Source organism: Nelumbo lutea, chromosome 7 (assembly GCF_056320005.1).
Source record: "Nelumbo lutea isolate HS-2025 chromosome 7, American lotus-T2T, whole genome shotgun sequence".
NCBI classification, from domain to species: Eukaryota; Viridiplantae; Streptophyta; class Magnoliopsida; order Proteales; family Nelumbonaceae; genus Nelumbo; species Nelumbo lutea.
In genome coordinates this window covers 41,168,458-41,188,210 of record NC_142690.1, presented here as the reverse complement: position 1 = coordinate 41,188,210, position 19,753 = coordinate 41,168,458, and the positions used below count along the sequence as shown (strand labels likewise).

The window sequence follows — 19,753 nt, the reverse complement described above, 5'->3', positions numbered from 1 at the left end:
TTAATCCCTGTAATTGAACATCAGATTTGGAACAGCAAGTGTGAGAAATACAGACTGAAAAATAGTCCCTATCAAACCCCAGATTCGGTCCAAACAGTTTTGGTCCAATCTAGTCCGAGATGATCCAAAACTGATTTTCAATTCAAGAATTAATTCATGAAAGATCTGAAATTAATAATTTTGATTTCAAACAATCACAAATCAAACTATGGACTGTTCGCACCACCTGCAAAACAGAGGTTAATCACAAGGGTTGCAGTTTCACAAACTGCAAATCGCAGAAAGCGATTTCTCCAACTGCAAATCTCTAGCGCCACCTTCTTCTTCCTTCTTTTTTAATCAAGAAAAATAACAGAAATCCCATTTCTATTAATTACATTCTTGATCAAATCCTAAACATTCAGTCTAAAAATAAAAAAAGAATTACAAACCGAATTAAATAAAATAAATAAATAGAAAGAAAAAGGGGGCGCAGACTATCTGCGCCAAATCTGCACTGCGATCTCCAGGTTTGAACAGTCCATTAAATCAAAATAAATAAAGAACAATTCTAAATAAATTTTGGATTTAATAAAAATTAATTTCAGATCAATCGCCCTTAACAAGAAATAGTTTCTTGAAAAAAGAAAACAATCTGCGCAAATCTTGAAAGAACACCTTCTATCCATCTGCGCAGGGTCAGATCTGATTTTCTTCTGGTTCAAGATTCGAACCTGTGGCTCTGATACCACTGAAAGAATGGTAGAATCCATCTAATGGACGCCATAAAGGTTGCAGAATGGGTGGGCGAATTTCAAAAAAATTTCCTACTTTCTCCCAACTGGGAATCATATTCCCTAAGTTTAGAATACAATATTCAAGGATCCTACTTGAACCATAATCAAACCAAATCTGTACCAAAAGATAAATGGGAGGAATATACCTGATCCGGAGAAGCAGTATCTCCCAAAGTTGGTGTTCACGCCCAAAAAATGCTCCAAGATCCATTCCTGCTGAAGATGACACAGCTGTGGATGGAACAGAACCAGCAGGGTGCGTCCTACACACTGGATCCTTCACAAGAATCCTCTGGAAACACTAAACACTGAATCCTTTTAGTCTTTGTTGCAAGACTAATGTCAAGAACATATTTCTTGACTTTCTTTTTCTGCAAAGATCTAGTCTTGCAAAAACAGATGGTGGCGGAAGGAGGAGAACTCTGAAGGTGAAAAGGATGAACTGCCTTTTTCTCTTTTTCTGGAGTATGAAAAAATGAGATCCTATCTCAATTCGCAGACAGTCTAAGAATTCATCTGAGTGGGTGATCATAGTGATAGGATCAGCCCCTTTGTCAAACAAAGGTAATGATCGGGGATGCACTCTCACTAATGGAAAACAAGACTACCGGCATCCGATTTCAATCGTTGAGATTTGTTTTGCAAAATATATTTTATGTGAGATATAAAATTATATATATTATGGTTTCAAAATGATTTGCAAAAGATTTTAATTCCTGGGATCCATATAAGCAGAGAATGCAACATTGTTCCTTGCAGCCGAGGGAGAGGTCCTCTCTTGTCAAGCAGTGTATGATCATTATGGGTTGAGAGGTTAAGTGTAATACCATTGAGGATAATACCTGATGGGCTAATCTTGCATCTGCCCACAGTCTTTGGGTGTTACAAGGTGGCTTGGCCTAGGGACCACTTAGGGTAAGTGGTGGGCCCATAGAGCCCATCTAATGGGTTTTAGGGGGTGCACTGTATAACAGTGTATTTAGCCAGGCCTTGTAACAAAGGCTGGGCTGAACACATGTGGCTGATGTGTAGATCAATGTTTGGGTCCCACGCCATACAAGGAAGCCCAACTGGGCAGCAGTTTGGAAGGTTAAATGAATACATAACCTTAAATGGGCCTTAAGCTCATTTCAAACTGGGCTAATTTGATTAGTCACTTAAGGGGCGAATTTTGATATGGATTAGCTGTTAGGATTGGGGCCACACCCTATACACTTAGAGAGTCCAAGATCTAAATAAGATTTAGATCTGATAACCACTTAATTAGATTAGGAGATGGCTGATCTAATCTGTAGATAAGATAAGGACTATCCCTTATCACTTAAAGGGACTTCTAATCCAAATATGATTTGGGTTAGCAACTCCTAATGGGATTAGGAGCTGATCCTTTTTAAGTCTATAAAAGGAAGAGGGGGCGGCAACCTTTGGACATGCAAGCAATACACATTCTTGTCTTCAGAGCTGAAATCACAAGAAGAGAGAATCTGCACCCTGCAAATAATCTCTTGCTGCCTCCTTCTTGCAGCCGCCGCCTACAGCAGTTCGATCACCAGTTCTTGGGAGATATCAAAATTCGATCTTGATACCAATCTTTTCTCCAAAAGATTGGTGAGAGTTGTATTCACAAGCCATCCAAGTGATTCTTGAGAAGGGTCAAGTTCTTTTGTAAGAACACTGTTCATTCTGCTCCACCCTACACTGCGCCATCTTCAATGGGAGCAGATTTTGGATCCTTCCTTGGGCGTGAACACCTCCATTGGGAGATACTACTTCTCTGTATCAGGTATTATCTCTCCCTACTTCTTTTGGTTCAGATCTGGTTCAGTTTATGGTTCAAGAATGATCCTTGAAAATATGATTTTCTAAATGGGAAATTCGATTCCCAGTTGAAGGGAGAAAAAAATTGAAATTCTCCCCCTTATTCCGCAATCTTTGGGCATCCATGTGATGGATTTCCAATCCCTTCCTTTAGTGGTATCAGAGCCATGGTTCAAATCTTGAACCATTCCTTTTCAGATCTGAACCTGCGCAAATAGGGAGAAGGCGTTCTACCCAATTTGTGCAGATTTGAGTTTTGGGAAATTTGATCCCAAAATTGATGGGCAAATAATCTGAAATTAATTTTATATAAATCTGATTATTGTTTAGAATAGTTCTATATGATTTTCTTGATTTATGGGCTGTTCGTACAAGAGGAGATTGAATTCTTGACTTGCTCAGGGAGAACTGCAAGATTTGCAGTTTCTTGTATTTAATTATTACATTTGGTCTGTAACTAATTTTTTTTTAGACTCAATGTATAGCATTCGATCTGATGTAATTATTAATAGAAGCAGGATTCCTATTTAGTTTTATTTTGGATCGAAAATGGCAGCGCAGAGAAGGAGATTTCGCAGATGGGACATTCGCTATTTGCGATTTGCAGTTTGTGAAACTGCAATCTGTAATCTAACCTCTGTTTTGCAGGATGGAGTGTGCGAACAGCCCTGATTAACTAATTTTTGTTTTTCTTTTATCAGTTATTTAATTTCAAATTATTTTCTTGAATTAAAGATTTAATTAAAGATCAAACCCTAGACCCATTCGAACCAAGATTGGTTCAAACTGTTTGGACCAAATCTAGGGTTTAATCAAGGCTAAAAGTCAGCACTATTTTTTCCCACTAATGGGCCTGAGGATTGATATTTAATTAAATGGTTCATTCGGCCCAACCTGTAAAGGCCCAATTTTAAATAGTTAAAACTGCTAAAAGCCCACTTCAAAGGATAAAGCTTTATGGGCCGAACTGGGTAACCCTAATTCAGCCCATATACCTAGATAATATTAATGGTTAATATTATGGAATTTTAACGGGCTTCCAAATGGGCCATACAGATAATTAATTGATTGGATCAATTTATCCCTACATGAGATGTTTGGATGTGTGATGTGCTGCGTGCATGGGCCGTAAGTGCTTGGCCCATGCTCATTCGACAGTGGCTCTTGTGCACACCATGGCTGAATGCACATCATTGCCACGGTGTCCCCTTTGGTCATTGGATGACCTCCCTCAGCGGTGGGCCCCACACCTCATCAACAGGTTACGTTCAGAACCCTAGCCGATTTCAGGCCCACCGAAATCTAACTTTATGAAAGTCAGTGGGAGCCACTTTGGTTTGACCTAAATCAAACTAGGGTGTAATTAACTATTCCCTCTAGCTAATATGAGTGCAAGTGATAGGGAGATTCATATGATGAACTCTCTAAAGGCCTTCCATCATTAGCATGAGGATGGGTCCTTTAGTAATGAGGAAACGCACCAGAAAATGGGCTATCCATTTGCTGTTGGGCTTGTTTGAGTGTTTCATCAGATGATAGGGGCATCATAGACCGATGTGGGAGGGGCTTCACCAGAAAATGGTAACTCTCTCACGGTACCTTGGCGTTCATGAATATGATGGGTGAGCACTCACTAGACAGAAAGGTTTACCTGAAAATGGCTCTGAACCTTGTCTGATAGAGGCCAAAGGGAAAACTCAAATGATGAGTGGATTTGATCCTTCATAGAAAGGTGGTGGGGTTATGCAGCTGAAATAGTTGGCTCCATGCACCCTATGTGATTTCCCACATTTCCAGAGACAACCCGTAGTCTCCATCACTGAGAAATGAGGGACATCTCAGTGATGAATAAATGGAAATGGAATGTAGATTAAAATCCATATCTATGTAATGAACATCAATCAAATTAGGTTGTGGACTGAAAAATTTTTGAAATTCGCCCCCTTATTTCGCAATCTTTGGGCATCCATGTGATGGATTTCCAATCCCTTCAGTACTATCAGAGCCTAGGTTCAAATCTTGAACCATTCTGTTTCATTTATGAACCTGTACAAATAGGGAAAAGGCATTCTACCCAATTTGCGCAGATATGGGTTTTGGGAAATTTATTCCCAAAACTGATGGGCAAATAATCTTAAATTAATTTGATATAAATCTTATTATTATTTAGAATATTTAAATATGATTTTCTTGATTTATGGGTTGTTCGTACAAGAGGTGATCGAATTCTTGTTTTGCGCAGGGATAACTACAAGATTTGCAGTTTCTTGAATTTATTTATTACATTTTGTCTGTAAATAATTTTATTTATTTTTTAGATTCAATGTGTAGGCATTCAATCTGATGTAATTATTAATAGAAATAGGATTTCTATTTAATTTTATTTTGGATCCAAGATGGCGGCGCAGAGAAGGAGACTTCGCAGATGGGACATTCGCTATCTGCGATTTGCAGTTTGAGAAACTGCAATCTGTGATCTAACCTCTGTTTTGCAGGATGGTGTGCGCGAACAGCCCTGATTAACTGATTCTTGATTTTCTTTTATCAGTAATTTAATTTCATATTATTTTCTCGAATTAAGGATTTAATTAAAGATCAAACCCTAGACCCATTCGAACCAAGATTGGTTCAAACTGTTTGGACCAAATCTAGGGTTCAATCAAGGCTGAAAATCAGCCCTAATTTTCCCACGAATGGGCCTAAGAATTGATATTTAATTAAATGGTTAATTCGGCCCAACCTGTAAAGGCCCAATTTTAAATAGTTAAAACTGCTAAAAGCCCACTTCAAAGGATAAAGCTATATGGGCCGAACTGGGTAACCCTAATTCAGCCCATATACCTACATAATATTAATGGTTAATATTATGGATTTTTTAAAAGCCTTCCAATGGGCCTTACAGATAATTAATTGGTTGGATCAATTTATCCCTGCATGAGATGTTTGGATGTGTGATGTACTCCGTACATGGGCCATCGAACTTGCCAAGGACATATTGGACAGTCTGAGGATGATGTATGAAGAGGAGAATTGTTCTACTTGATAAAAGGTCTTGAAACAGTTCATGACCACTCAAATGTCCAAGGGCCAACAAGTTCACGACCATTGTCTTCGGATGATGAGATACATCAACGAATTGGAGGCTCTTGGATCCGGGCTGGACCTTGCGACCCAGATAGATGCTATACTTAATTCTTTGCCTCCTTCCTTTAATCCCTTCATCATGAACTATAACATGAACAAGCTGAATTTCAGCTTGCAAAAGCTCAGCAATATGTTCCAAAGAGTTAAAGAACTGATTAAAAAGGATGAGCCTGTAGCTATGCTTGTTGAAACTAGCAAAACGGGCAAGAAAAAGAGGAAGGCACAGAAGGCTCAGAATAAAACCACTAAGGGCAAGAAGCAGAAGAAAGACAAAGCATCGGATGCCTGTCACTTCTGCAAGAAGACTGGCCACTGAAAAAGGAATTGTCCTGCCTACCTGGAATCCAAGAAAGGTAATTTTGAAACTTGTGTTATAGAAACCAATTGATTGGTAGCTTCTGCGTCCTGGTGTATTGACTCTGGGGCTTCAACTCATGCGTGTAACTCACTACAGGGGTTAAAGGTAAGCAGAAGGCTGAGTGAAGGAGAAATCACTCTCTACTTGGGGACTACTGCAATCGTTTCAGCCGCGGCAATAGGAACCATGGAGTTGATTTTTAGAGAAGGAAAGATTGTACTGAAAGATTGTCTTTATGTACAAAATTTAAAGAATAAATTTGATTTCTGTTTCAAAACTATGTGCAGATGGTTATTCTGTCTTCTTTAGTAATACGATTGCTATTAAATGAAATAACAGATTCATTGCATACGGGGAACTGGAGAACGGTCTCTATGTTCAACATCCTTCTCTAGAAACTAACATAACCGAAACTATGTCGGCTGAAATCCCTAAGTAAAGAGCCCATGAAACAGTTAATCCTACGTGTCCGGTGGTGAAAGGTTACACTCAGAAAGAGGCCATCGATTATGAGGAAACCTTTTCGCCTGTGGCCATGCTTAAATCCATTAGGATCCTGCTAGTTGTAGCAACATACCATGATTATGAGATTTGGCAAATGGATGTCAAAACTGCATTCCTGAATGGAGATCTTACTGAAGATATCTATATGCAGCAGCCGCAAGGCTTCATTGCTGCAGGTCAGGAAAACATGGTATGTAAACTCAATAGATCCATTTATGGACTTAAGCAAGCTTCTAGAAGTTGGAACATCCATTTTGACTCTGTTGTCATATCGTTTGACTTCAAGTAAAATCCGGAAGAACCCTATGTTTACAGGAAGTACAGTGGAGATAAGGTTACCTTCTTGGTTCTGTATGTAGATGACATTCTACTCATTGGGAAAGATGTAGGAATGTTGACTACGGTGAAAGTATGTCTTTAACAGCAATTCTCTATGAAAGATCTTGGAGAAGCCTCCTACATACTGGGTCTTCGACTCTATAAAGAATTTTGTCTAGTTTTCGATGGTAATTCACTACAGATCCAAGGGTATACTGATGCCGATTTCCAGTCGGATCCAGATGATAGAAAGTCTACATCTGAATATGTTTTCACGATAGGATCGTGTGCTGTTTGTTGGAAAAGCAGCAAACAGGGTCCACTACAGACTCCACGACCGATGCCGAGTACATTGCCGCAAGTGAGGCTGCCAAAGAAGTCGTGCGGATGAAGAAGTTCGTTCACGAGTTGGGATTAGTTCCGTCAAGCACATCACCCATCCCATTGTTGTGTGACAACAATGGAGCTATTGCTCAGGCTAAGGAGCCACGAGCACACTCAAAGTCGAAGCACATCGAGAGGAAATACCATGTAGTAAGGGAGATTGTTGGTAGAGGGGACATCCTGATTCAGAAGGTAGCGTCAGTGGAAAATGTAGCAGACCAATTAACAAAGCCACTATCACAGAAAGTGTTTGATAAACACGTGGAAAACATGAGACTCTAGCTAGTACCTGATTGGACCTAAGTGCAAGTGGGAGCTGTTAGATAGTTTTGTATGCCCTTAGCTTCAATCAAAATGATGTACTTTATGAGTTTATTGTAAATGAATAAAAGTGCATATTTGATTCTCGTTCCCTTGGTATGTTTCTGTATAATACCCTTAAACTAGACACTTAATGAGACTCGTGTTAGTTTAGAATGTTCACAGCCAGTGCGTCGGTCTGAGGAGACCTATCCTGACAAGGCTGACACTGTAGTACCACCAAATCAGTTGGGGTGGCTTGCTTCAGCTACCGGGGTGAGACCCTAGGCACATACAATGTAGGATTAATTGAATCTTTGAACTGGACCAGATTTCCAGTATTGCCCTAGACCTTGGAGATTGATGGGCAAAACTAGAAAGTTACACCCGACCCCTAGACTCGATTATGATATTGCACTAGGTGTCAGATTGGGCTGTCTTTGATTTACCAATCAGTGATATCCTTAGCGGGGGTCAAAACCTAGGTATGTTGGGGCAGTCTGAGAATTCATCTAAGTGGGTGATCATAGTGATAGGATCAGCCCCTTTGTCGGACAAAGGTAATGATCGGGGATGCACTCTCACTAATGGAAACCAAGACTGCCGGCAGCCGATTTCAATCATTGAGATTTGTTTTGCAAAATATATTTTATATGAGATATAAAAGTATAAAAATTATGGTTTCGAAATGATTTGCAAAAGGTTTTAATTCCAGGGATCCATACAAGAGAGAGTGCAACACTGTTCCTTGCAGCCGAGGGAGAGGTCCTCTCTTGTCGGGCAGTGTATGATCATTATGGGCTGAGAGATTAAGTGTAATACCATTGAGGATAATACCTGATGGGCTAATCTTGCATCTGCCCACAGTCCCTGAGTGTTACAAGGTGGCTTGGCCCAGATACCACTTAGGGTCAGTGTTTAGCCCATAGAGCCCATCTTATGGGTTTTAGGGGGTGCACTGTCCATAACAGTGTATACGGCCAGGCCTTGTAACAAAGGCTAGGCTAAACCCATGTGGCTGATGTGTAGATCAATGTTTGGGTCCCACGCCATACATGGAAGCCCAACTGGGCGGCTGTTTGGAAGGCTAAATGAATACATAACCTTAAATGGGCCTTAAGCCCATTTCGAACTGTGCTAATTTGATTAGTCACTTAAGGGGCGAATTCTGAGATGGATCAGCTGATAGGATTGGGCCCACACCCTATCCACTTAGAGAGTCCAAGATCTAAATACGATTTACATATGGAAACTTCCTAATTAGATTAGGAGATGGTTGATCTAATCTGTAGATAAGATAAGGGTTGTCCCTTATCTTAAAGGGAATTCTAATCCATATGTGATTTGCGTTAGCAACTCCTAATAGGATTCGGAGTTGATCCCTTTAATTCTATAAAAGGAAGAGGGCGCGGCAGCCTTTAGACACAACAGAAAACCACAAGCTATAGCCTTATCTTCACAGCTGAAATCACAGAAGAGAGAATTCTGCACCCTGCAAATACTCTCTTGCTGCCTCCTTCCTGCAGCCGCCGCCTACAGCAGTTCGATCTCCATTCCTTAGGAGAAATAAAGATTGGATCTTGATTCCAATCTTTTGGAGAAAAGATTGGTGGGAGTTGTATTCACAAGCCCTCCAGGTGATTCTTGACAAGGATCAAGTTCTTTTAGAAGAACACTGTTGATTCTGCTCCACTCTGCACTGCGCCATCTTCAGTGGGAGCAGATTTTGGATCCTTCCTTGGGCGTGAACACCTCCACTAAGAGATATTATTTCTCTATATCAGGTATTATCTCTCCCTACTCCTTTTGGTTCAGATCTGGTTCAGTTTATGGTTCAAGAATGATCCTTGAAAATATGATTTTCTAAATAGAGAATTCGATTCCCAATTGAAGGGAGAGAAAAATTTTTGAAATTCGCCCTCTTATTCCGCAATCTTTGGGCGTCCATGTGATGGATTTCCTATCCCTTCAATAACCTTAAATGGGCCTTAAGACCATTTCGAACCGGGTTAATTTGATTAGTCACTTAAGGGGCGAATTCTGAGATGGATCAGTTGATAGGATTGGGGCCACACCCTATACACTTAGAGAGTCCAAGATCTAAATAAGATTTATATCTGATAAGCTCCTAATTAGATTTGGAGATGACTGATCTAATCTGCAGATAAGATAAGGATTATCCCTTATCACTTAAAGGGACTTCTAATCCAAATATGATTTGGGTTAGCAACTCCTAATGGGATTAGGAGCTGATCCCTTTTTAAGTCTATAAAAGGAAGAGGGGGCAGCAGCCTTTGGACATGCAAGCAACACACACTCTTGTCTTCAGAGCTGAAATCACAAGAAGAGAGAATCTGCACCCTGCAAATACTGTCTTGCCGCCTCCTTCTTGCAGCCGCCGCCTATAGCAGTTCGATCTCCAGTTCTTGGGAGATATCAAGATTGGATCTTTATACCAATCTTTTGGAGAAAAGATTGGTGGGAGTTGTATTCACAAGCCATCCAGGTGATTCTGGAGAAGGGTCAAGTTCTTTTGGAAGAACACTGTTGATTCTGCTCCACCCTACACTGCGCCATCTTCAGTGGGAGCAGATTTTGGATCCTTCCTTGGGCATGAAAACCTCCATTGGGTGATACTACTTCTCTGTATCAGGTATTATCTCTCCCTACTTCTTTTGGTTCAGATCTGGTTTAGTTTATGGTTCAAGAATGATCATTGAATATATGATTTTCTAAATGGGGAATTCGATTCCCAGGTGAAGGGAGAAAAAAAATTTTGAAATTCGCCCCCTTATTCCGCAATCTTTGGACGTCCATGTGATGGATTTCCTATCCCTTCATTCGGCATGGACTCCGGAATGCTTGGAGTTGAAACTGCATGCTTCGCGTTTAGAGTGGCAATCGTTAAGGATGTCCCAGAGGTCCAAGATGTGAGGGGAAGAGGCTCGACGCTGACCCTCGACCCTGGAATGGGCACTGGGGCAATCGCAGCACTCGCCTTTGTCCCTCGGATTGGCCCTTCGGCCTCGGAGATGCTGCTCAAAGGACTGACGGCTATCCTCTAATCGCTCTAGATCCTCCTTCCTTCAGCTGGGAGGTCTAAAGGTGCTGGAGTGTGGGTTGGCTGAGCGACTACTACCAGACTCTGAGGGCTCTGCCCGATCCGCATGGCCAAGGCTGGGGGCTGACTAGGTGGTGGACCCGTGCCGACCCAGCTATGTTGACTCCCCAGCGGGGCAGTCACCTTGGGGGTAACCTCCTACTAGGGGGAAGTTCTGTTTGACTCGCTGTGTCAAATATTCCAAGCGATCGAGCACGGCCTGGAACTATTCACTAGTGACAAGATTTTGCATATTTCTCATTTTTTGTACCATGTTGATTGGTCAAAGCTCGGGGATTTATTAACTTGCTATAGTTCTTTCGGGGAATGTATCAATGTCGTTCCCATAGATGACACCAATTGTTGGTGCTCGGATTGGCTGAAGACAACAAAGTAATTTCGCCCTTGGACTCTGAAGGCTTTGAGGACATGGAGAGGTCACTACTGAGGCCAAGGCAGGGTGAACCCCGAGCCAAGGGTAGATGGCCAAAGTGTTGCATGGCAGAAACTCAACAGAGGCCATGGGTGAGAACCCAAGGCAGAGTCTCCAACGGTGAAGTTAGTACAGGGTACGAAGGGAGAGTACTAGGACAGGATCCTAGTGGATAGTTCTAGACTAGAGTCACGATAGCAATTATTGCAATAGCTATTATGACTTTAGGTGTTGGTCTTGAGTTTTTATAACCCCTTTACATGAAGGGGGTACACCTATTTATACTTGAGCTGCCTGGAGGTAGGTGGAGATGAACGCCTGAGATAGGAGCCGTATGAGGGCCTGTAGCAGGTTTGGCAGGGTCATGTGAGCGCATCGCGGTTGGTTCCGTACGATGGAGGCAGGGTAACCCTTGCTGTAGTGGATCTTGTTCCCTGATCTGGCACACGTGGGTTGGGCCTCCCAGCTTCAAATGGGCTAGGTTGGGTCACCCCACATCACTTTAGATCCATTTCCGTATAAATCTAGAGTCCTCTCTATCAATGTTTTAAATTTCGCAACATATCAGCCAATATGGGCCGATACGTATCATTTCAGAAGAGTTTTGATACACGGAACATGTCTAATTACAGGGTTTCATATTTTTCGTCTATATCAGACTAGCATGGGTCCATATCGGCTTTGTATCGAGCCGTTTCGGGTATGTATCTGTTAGACAGTTTTATATGCCCTTAGCTTCAATCAAAATGATGTACTTTATGAGTTTATTGTAAATGAATAAAAGTGCATATTTGATTCATGTTCCCTTAGTATGTTTCTGTGTAATACCCTTAAACTGGACACTTAATGAGACTCATGTTAGTTTAGAATGTTCACAGCCAGTGGGTCGATCTGGGGAGACCTATCCTGACAAGGCTGACACTGTGGTGCCACCAAGTCGGTTGGGGTGGCTTGTCTCAGTTGCCGGGGTGAGACCCTAAGCACATACAGTGTAGGATTGATTGAATCTTTGAACTGGACCAGATTTTCAGTATTGCCCTGGACCTTGGAGATTGATGGGCAAAACTAGAAAGTTACACCCGACCCCTAGACTCGATTATGATACTGCACTAGGTGTCGGATTGGGCTATCTTTGATTTACCAATCAGTGATATCCTTAGCGGGGGTCAAAACCTGGGTATGTTGGAACAGTCTGAGAATTCATCTGAGTGGGTGATCATAGTGACAGGATCAGCCCCTTTGTCAGACAAAGGTATTGATCGGGGATGCACTCACATGATGGAAACCAAGACTGCCGGCATCCGATTTCAATCGTTGAGATTTGTTTTGCAAAATATATTTTATATGAGATATAAAAGTATATAAATTATGGTTTCGAAATGATTTGCAAAATGTTTTAATTTCTGGGATCCATATAAGCAAAGAGTGCAACACTGTTCCTTGCAGCCAAGGGAGAAGTCCTCTCTTGTCGGGCAATGTATGATCATTATGGGCTGAGAGGTTGAGTGTAAGACCATTGAGGATAATACCTGATGGGCTAACCTTGCATCTGCCCACAGTCCCTGGGTGTTATAAGGTGGCTTGGCCCAGGGACCTCTTAGGGTAATTGTTGGGCCCATAGAACCCATGAGATGGGTTTCAGGGGGTGCACTGTCCATAACAGTGTATTTAGCCTGGCCTTGTAACAAAGGCTGGGCCGAACACATGTGGCTGATGTGTAGATCAATGTTAGGGTCCCACGCCATACAAGGAAGCCCAACTAGGCAGCAGTTTGGAAGGCTAAATGAATACATAACCTTAAATGGGCCTTAAGCCCATTTCGAACTAGGCTAATTTGTTTAGTCACTTAAGGGGCGAATTCTGAAATGGATCAGCTGATAGGATTGGGCCTAGACCTTATCCACTTAGAGAGTCCAAGATCTAAATAATATATAGATCTGGAAACCTCCTAATTAGACTAGGAGATGGCTGGTCTGATTTGCAGATAAGATAAGGGTTATCCCTTATCACTTAAAGGGACTTCTTATCCAGATATGATTTGAATTAGCAACTCCTAACAAGATTAGGAGGTAATCCCTTTAAGTCTATAAAAGGAGGAGGGGGCGACAGCCTTTAGACATGCAATCCATAGATTCTTGTCTTCAAAGCTGAGATTACTAGAAGAGAGAATTCTGTACCCTGCAATACTCTCTTGCCGCCTCCTTCCTGCAGCCGCCGCCTCCAGCAGTTCAATCTCCAGTTCTTGGGAGAAATCAAGATTTGATCTTGATACCAATCTTTTGGAGAAAAGATTGGTGGGAGTTGTATTCACAAGCCGTCCAGTTGATTCTTGCGAAGGGTCAAGTTCTTTTGGAAGAACACTACTGATTCTGCTCCACCCTACACTGCGTCATATTCAGTGGGAGTAGATTTTGGATCCTTCCTTGGGCGTGAACACCTCCATTGGGAGATACTGCTTCTCCGTATCAAGTATTATCTCTCCTTACTTCTTTTGGTTCCGATCTGGTTCAATTTATGGTTCAAGAATGATCATTGAAAATATGATTTTCTAAATAGGGAATTCGGTTCCCAGTTGAAGGGAGAGAAAAAATTTTGAAATTCGCCCCCTTATTTCGCAATCTTTGGGCGTCGATGTGATGGATATCCTATCCCTTCAGTATCGGCCGATACAATCCGAAATGCACCGATACATACCCGAAATGAACCAATAGGCATTATGTATCAGTCGAATTTAACTTCTTTTAAATTTAAACTTAATTTATCTCTTCTCTCTCTCATTAATATCAAATTTAAATTTAAATTTAATTTATCTCTTCTCTCTCATTAATATCAATTTTAATTAAGTCTTAAACTTTGGGACGTCACTAAATGCTAAATATAATTTAATTAAATGCTCATTTAAGTTACCTTTGATTACAACATTTAATAATGTCATTAAATGTTATTCAAGTGAAATAACTTGTTAAAAATCACAAACCAAATGTAACAAGTTTAGAACCCAAGTCTTTTGCTTATAAAAATAATTAATTAACCATTATGCCAACATTAATTACTTATAAGAAAGACATGTTTTTTTATACTTAAAGTAGTCTTTCTTACCTTGTTGGATGCTTCCTGACAAATGTTATAAATTTGATTATTAATATTTATATAATAATAAGATGAATACAAGTTATATTGATTTGTTAAAAATTAAGGTATATATTAACTTGTATACATAATAAATATTATCTAATTCTATATACAATAAATATTAACTAATAAATGATTTCAAAAAAATATTAACTAATAAATATTAGTATATATACATACATTTTAGTTTTATTATTTTTTAAAGGTTACTAATTATATCCCGATACTTTATATAAATCATTAAAGAATGGAATTTATGTTCAAATAAATTAGTTATACTCACATAAAACTCATTTTTATTATTGTTCGTATCTTGATTTTTCGTCTATATCTATACGTTTCCAAAGAGTATCTCGATGTCTCTTAAAATTACATTTCCAATACTTTGAACCTTACTCTCTATATAAAGGGGAATAACTCTCCCTAGTGGGGGAGACAAGACAATATCAGAAAATCTAGGACCATGGCACCAACGAAACCTATCAAATTAGTTCATGTATTTGGATACATAAACTAAAATGACATTGGTTTATTTCTTAATGGGCTATGCTTCTGGCAACTTGGTAGGCAGACCTTGCAACTTTCATGTTACCAAATTAGCGGAAAAACTAGAATGGATGGGTAAAAAATGAAGTCATTCAATAACCTAGGAATAACTTCAATAGGTGACAAAATGAAAGAAAGTGAACTAAAATAATTTGGATACATGCATAGAAAAACACAAAAAACCTACCAAATTAGTTCATGTATTTGGATACATGAACTAAAATGACATTGGTTTATATCTTAATGGGCTATGCTTCTAGCAACTTCGTTGGCAGACCTTGCAACTTTTCATGCTACCAAATTAGCGGAAAAACTAGAATGAATGGGTCAAAAATGAAGTCATTCAAGAACCTAGGAATAACTCGTGACAAAATGAAAGAAAGTGAACTAAAGTGATTTGGATACATGCATACAAAACACCAAAGCACCTGTTGCCAATTTAAGCGGCTAGAAGGATTTAAGTGCTCATAATTTAACACTGGATATGACATCAAATAAGACAATGACAAAATAGGATTCATGTAGAGAGAGAGAGAGTGAGGCTAGGATAATGATGACGATGATGATGATTTCTGAGGTATCCAAGTGCATTCTAATTTCTAATCATTCCTCCATACTATTGAATTTCTTAAGCTCATTCTCATTGTCAGAGACTTCCTAAATTTGCAAATCTGATACTATTTCAAATATCAATATGCAACATGGGTTCAATTATAACACCGAAAGACACGATACTGGAAAAACTCGTAACCAATCAACCGTTGCTAGTCAATCAGACGTATTTATCATTTTTCTTTTTTTTGATCAATACGTATTTATCAAAATTCACAAGGTCAAAACCCTTTCGGTATCATGTCTTTCAAGCAGCACATGTTTTACCATTTAACAGTGATCCTAATCATTTTCTGATACTTTGATCGAAACATCGAATCTTGGCCCTACATCATACCAATCTCCTGTCTAGTTAAAACTATCTCAAAAATGGTTCAAATGAGGGATTTGCACTTTCCTTAGTAAGATTATCATGTTGCAATCATACAGAAATGATAAAAAAAATGTAGACAATGTAGCATCCCCTACTTAGCTTCCTAATGATATTAGTTACAGTGGTAGACCATCGACAGATGGGAACATTATAATGTTCTATAGTATCCAATTGGTTGGGCCTCATTAGAAGATTACATGAACTGCTCACTACAGATGTTATTAAATTGGGTGTATATAATCACCAGATGATTTGGGTCTCTCCCGCACGTTTTCTACCAAGCAAGCAATTGAGAACATATGGCATCTTCCAAAATGGAATAGAAAGAAGAATTTTATTTGCATCAATCAAGACCCAACAACATTGCCATCTATGATGGACGTCATTCATCACAATTGGGCCGATCTCTTTGTTGATAAATCAGAACCACAAGTGCAAGAATAAGGTTATATCATGAGACCCTACTTGTCTGGAGTGATGCTGAGGCTGCTGAAGCTTCAGCTATCAAGGAAACTGGTTGACGAGCCTGCAGGCAAGCACCTATGTCAAATGGGTGCAAAAGAGATCCATCAAACAAGAGATTAACCCCTGGCAGGACAACTTCCTTGCTATCAGCATCGTCTGGTTCCACTTTCATTGTACTCACAGGAAGTGATTCTTCAATAGGCCTTGTGGCAGCTTCATAGACAGGAGTGAGAGCATATGACCTGCAATATAAATATTCTAGAGTCAATTTTTTCATTTTTTTTTCTTTACTTCTTATATAGTGATTGAATACTATCAAAGGATAATGGTGAATCAAATATTTTAAGCGGTTTGACTGATTTATTCTGAGTCAATTAGACCTTGTAAGCTTCAACAGATGAATAGCTTAAGTGTAAATGCATCTACAAAATCTTTCCACCTGTAACATTAACTATGCAGTTTCTGTTTCTAGCTATAGCATTTTACATTGATCACATGAGCTGTCAAAGATTATGTTATGTAGCAAGTAAACAAAGGTATTATTGTCCTTTGCTCTTTTTATTTGTGGTTTGTCTCTTGTATCTTTCCCAACTTGAGTAGGGGCAGATTGGACATTTTATAACATAATGGATGAATGGGAAGAAGAAACTTGACTTCCATTCAAATTAGTCTAAAACTCTTGCTTCCCTTTTCGTCTCTGCATGGACAGAAACAATACCATATTCTGAACTTCAGAATATGGTGTTCAAGATTGCAATCTCATCTGTTTTTTCCTGCTATCTTTTTTGATCATTTCTATTACCACTCAAGTCAGCAAGGACTGTGATCTCCTCTCCTTTGCTCTGGTTGCACTCACCATGGGTGACTGTTGTGGTGTGTACCCTCTCCTTTTCGTCTCTGCATGGACAGAAACAATACCATATTCTGAACTTCAGAACATGGTGTTCAAAATTGCAATCTCATCTGTTTTTTCCTGCTATCTTTTTTGATCATTTCTATCACCACTCAAGTCAGTAAGGACTGTGATCTCCTCTCCTTTGTTCTGGTTGCACTCACCATGGGTGACTGCTGTGGTGTGCACCCTCTCCTTTTCATCTATGCATGGACAGAAATAATACCATATTCTGAACTTCAGAACATGGTGTTCAAGATTGCAATCTCATCTGTTTTTTCCTGTTATCCTTTTTGATCATTTCTATTACCACTCAAGTCAGTAAGGACTGTGATCTCCTCCCCTTTGTTCTGGTTGCACTCACCATGGGTGACTGTTGTGGTTACTGTTGTGGTTCATGTGGTGGTGTGTACCCTCTACCGAGGGGCTGATGTGCAGTAGACATGTATCAACTGCTAGTGTTGGTGATGCAAAACAATTCAGTCTGTAAAGTAGGATGTTCTATGTGTGTCTGGTAGCTCATTATTGGTGATTAAGTGTTGAACAGCCTACAAATAGACTGCTCTATGTGTGAATGAAGAAAACGTTCAGACCTATGGTTGGAATTGTCAACTGGTTCCCCTTCTATTATTTACTTTCTTGTGATTGAAGAGTACTGGTTGTGTGGTGTGTCAAAAATCATGGCAGCAGCTAGAAGGGGTAATGATGATCAAAAATGAAATGTAATGGTCTCCTCTGATTACTAAACATGAGCAGATGACCTCAATTAAACTGAACGCAGAAACCATAGTTTTCTAGGTGCCAAGGCAAGGCTGGGCGTTAGGGGGGGCGCCTTGTTGCCTAGTCACCTAGGCGATGGATTTTTTTATATAGACAACATAGATCCTAGGGTAGTTCCCTAGGTACCATAGCCATATTTCCTTAATAATTATTCATAATTTTCACAAGAAAAGTATAGAGTTCATGTTAAAGTATAGAAAATGTGTTGATTAGACAAAATTTTAAGTTCTTCCTTATTTGTTGGTTCACGTTTTAAAGTCTTTGAGGGTTCAATACAGCATTTAGCAATGCTTGTATTCATTAAATCCTAATAAATAAGAAAATAAAAATAAATAAATTAGTATATAAACACAAAGAATGGATATTTTAGTTTAATAGTAGTGCCAATTTTATAATTATAATGTCAAAAAATAAAGAATAAAAAAGTATTTTACAATACATAGTACAAAACTGCTCGGCGATTAAGCAAGGCGAGCCTCAAAGGGCGCCTTGTCGCCCTGGTGTCGCCTTGACAACTATGGCAGAAACTTTATCTTTCGCGGGAAAAGTCCATCAAGATATTTTTGATAGCCAAAGGTAAACTCATGTACTTGAAAGATGATCAACCTTAGCTGATTTGATTGGGTAGTGAGTCTAGTGACTAGTGAGTGGGAGAAAGAGAACGCTGAAATTATGGCATTACTTGTGGAATGACATGGAGCCTAAAATAAGTGTCAATCTCACATTTGTATACATAAAAAAGGAGATATGAGATCTGTTCGGATACTGCCCAAACAGTCTTTCCTCCTGAATCGGATTAGACAAGGGAAAGGGATGAGAGAGAGAAAAAAGAATTTGGTTGAGGAAATTTTTATATCTTCTCCATTTTAGAGTACAGCCAACTCTTTTTATATTGCTCCTCTGCTTGAAATAGTCATGTGGCCTTATTGCAGCTAACTAGCCACTTGCTTCTTGATTGGTTACATGTAACTGAGTCTTTATTAGTTGCCAAGTGTACATTTGTAATTTTTGCTGTCTTTTTTTCTATTAATTTGTCACCAAGTGTACATTTGTAATTTTTCACCTTATTTAAAATATCCTAATATATAAGTTAGTGTGGGTGCCGCCATAGACAACTTTTGGCAAATATTATTCTTTTTTCCTTTGTTGTTTTTCTCCTCTCTTCTTTCTTTCTCTTTCATTCTTAACACTCTCAAACAACTATTTATATTAAGTGTAAGGAATTACAAGTACGCCTAGATGGGTGCCCAAATAAAAAAAGGTTAAAGATAATCATGCCCTCCTTCACATACAAACATATCCTCAACACTCCCCCCTCAAGCTGATAATAGATATCTACCATGCCCAGCTTACTTAGATTATTATCAAACTTTGGCTTGGGAACTCCCTTGGTGAGACATTCAGAAAATTGGTCTTCTGACCTCACAAAAGGTAAGCATATATCTACACTGGCTATTTTCTCTCAAATGAAGCATCTATCCACTTCAATGTGTTTTGTATGGTCATGTTGGATAGGATTATGAGCTATATATATAGCATGTCTTTCTTGGGACATCAGCTTGAACCTTCATCTCTATAAGCAAGTTGTTTAACCATAGTAATTCAGATACTCCATGAGGCATTGCCATGTATTCTGCCTCTACACAAAGCAGGCAACAAAAGATGGCTTTTTGCTTCTCCGTAACACTACATTGCCACCCACTAAAGCATAATAGATAGAGGTAGATCTCCTATCATCCACATATCTTTTCTAATCAACATCAATGCAAGCTTCAACCTTCATCCCATGGTTGGAGTAAAGCAATCCTTACCAAGGCA

The 19,753-nt window shown here is 39.5% G+C and overlaps 1 protein-coding gene across 8 annotated transcripts in view; it reads right to left on the bottom strand.

Annotated features, from left to right (window-relative positions):
* Nucleotides 1-15,795: 15,795 nt before the first annotated feature.
* Nucleotides 15,796-19,753, bottom strand: part of LOC148846173 (FAM91 carboxy-terminus protein) — a 96,543-nt gene continuing 92,585 nt past the window's right edge. For all 8 annotated transcript variants that reach the window (XM_088955375.1, XM_088955381.1, XM_088955376.1 and 5 more), the window contains one exon: nucleotides 15,796-16,505. In XM_088955375.1, coding sequence (XP_088811501.1) covers nucleotides 16,250-16,505 — 256 coding nt within the window. In that variant the 3' untranslated portion in view covers nucleotides 15,796-16,249. The remainder of the gene's footprint in view (nucleotides 16,506-19,753) is intronic.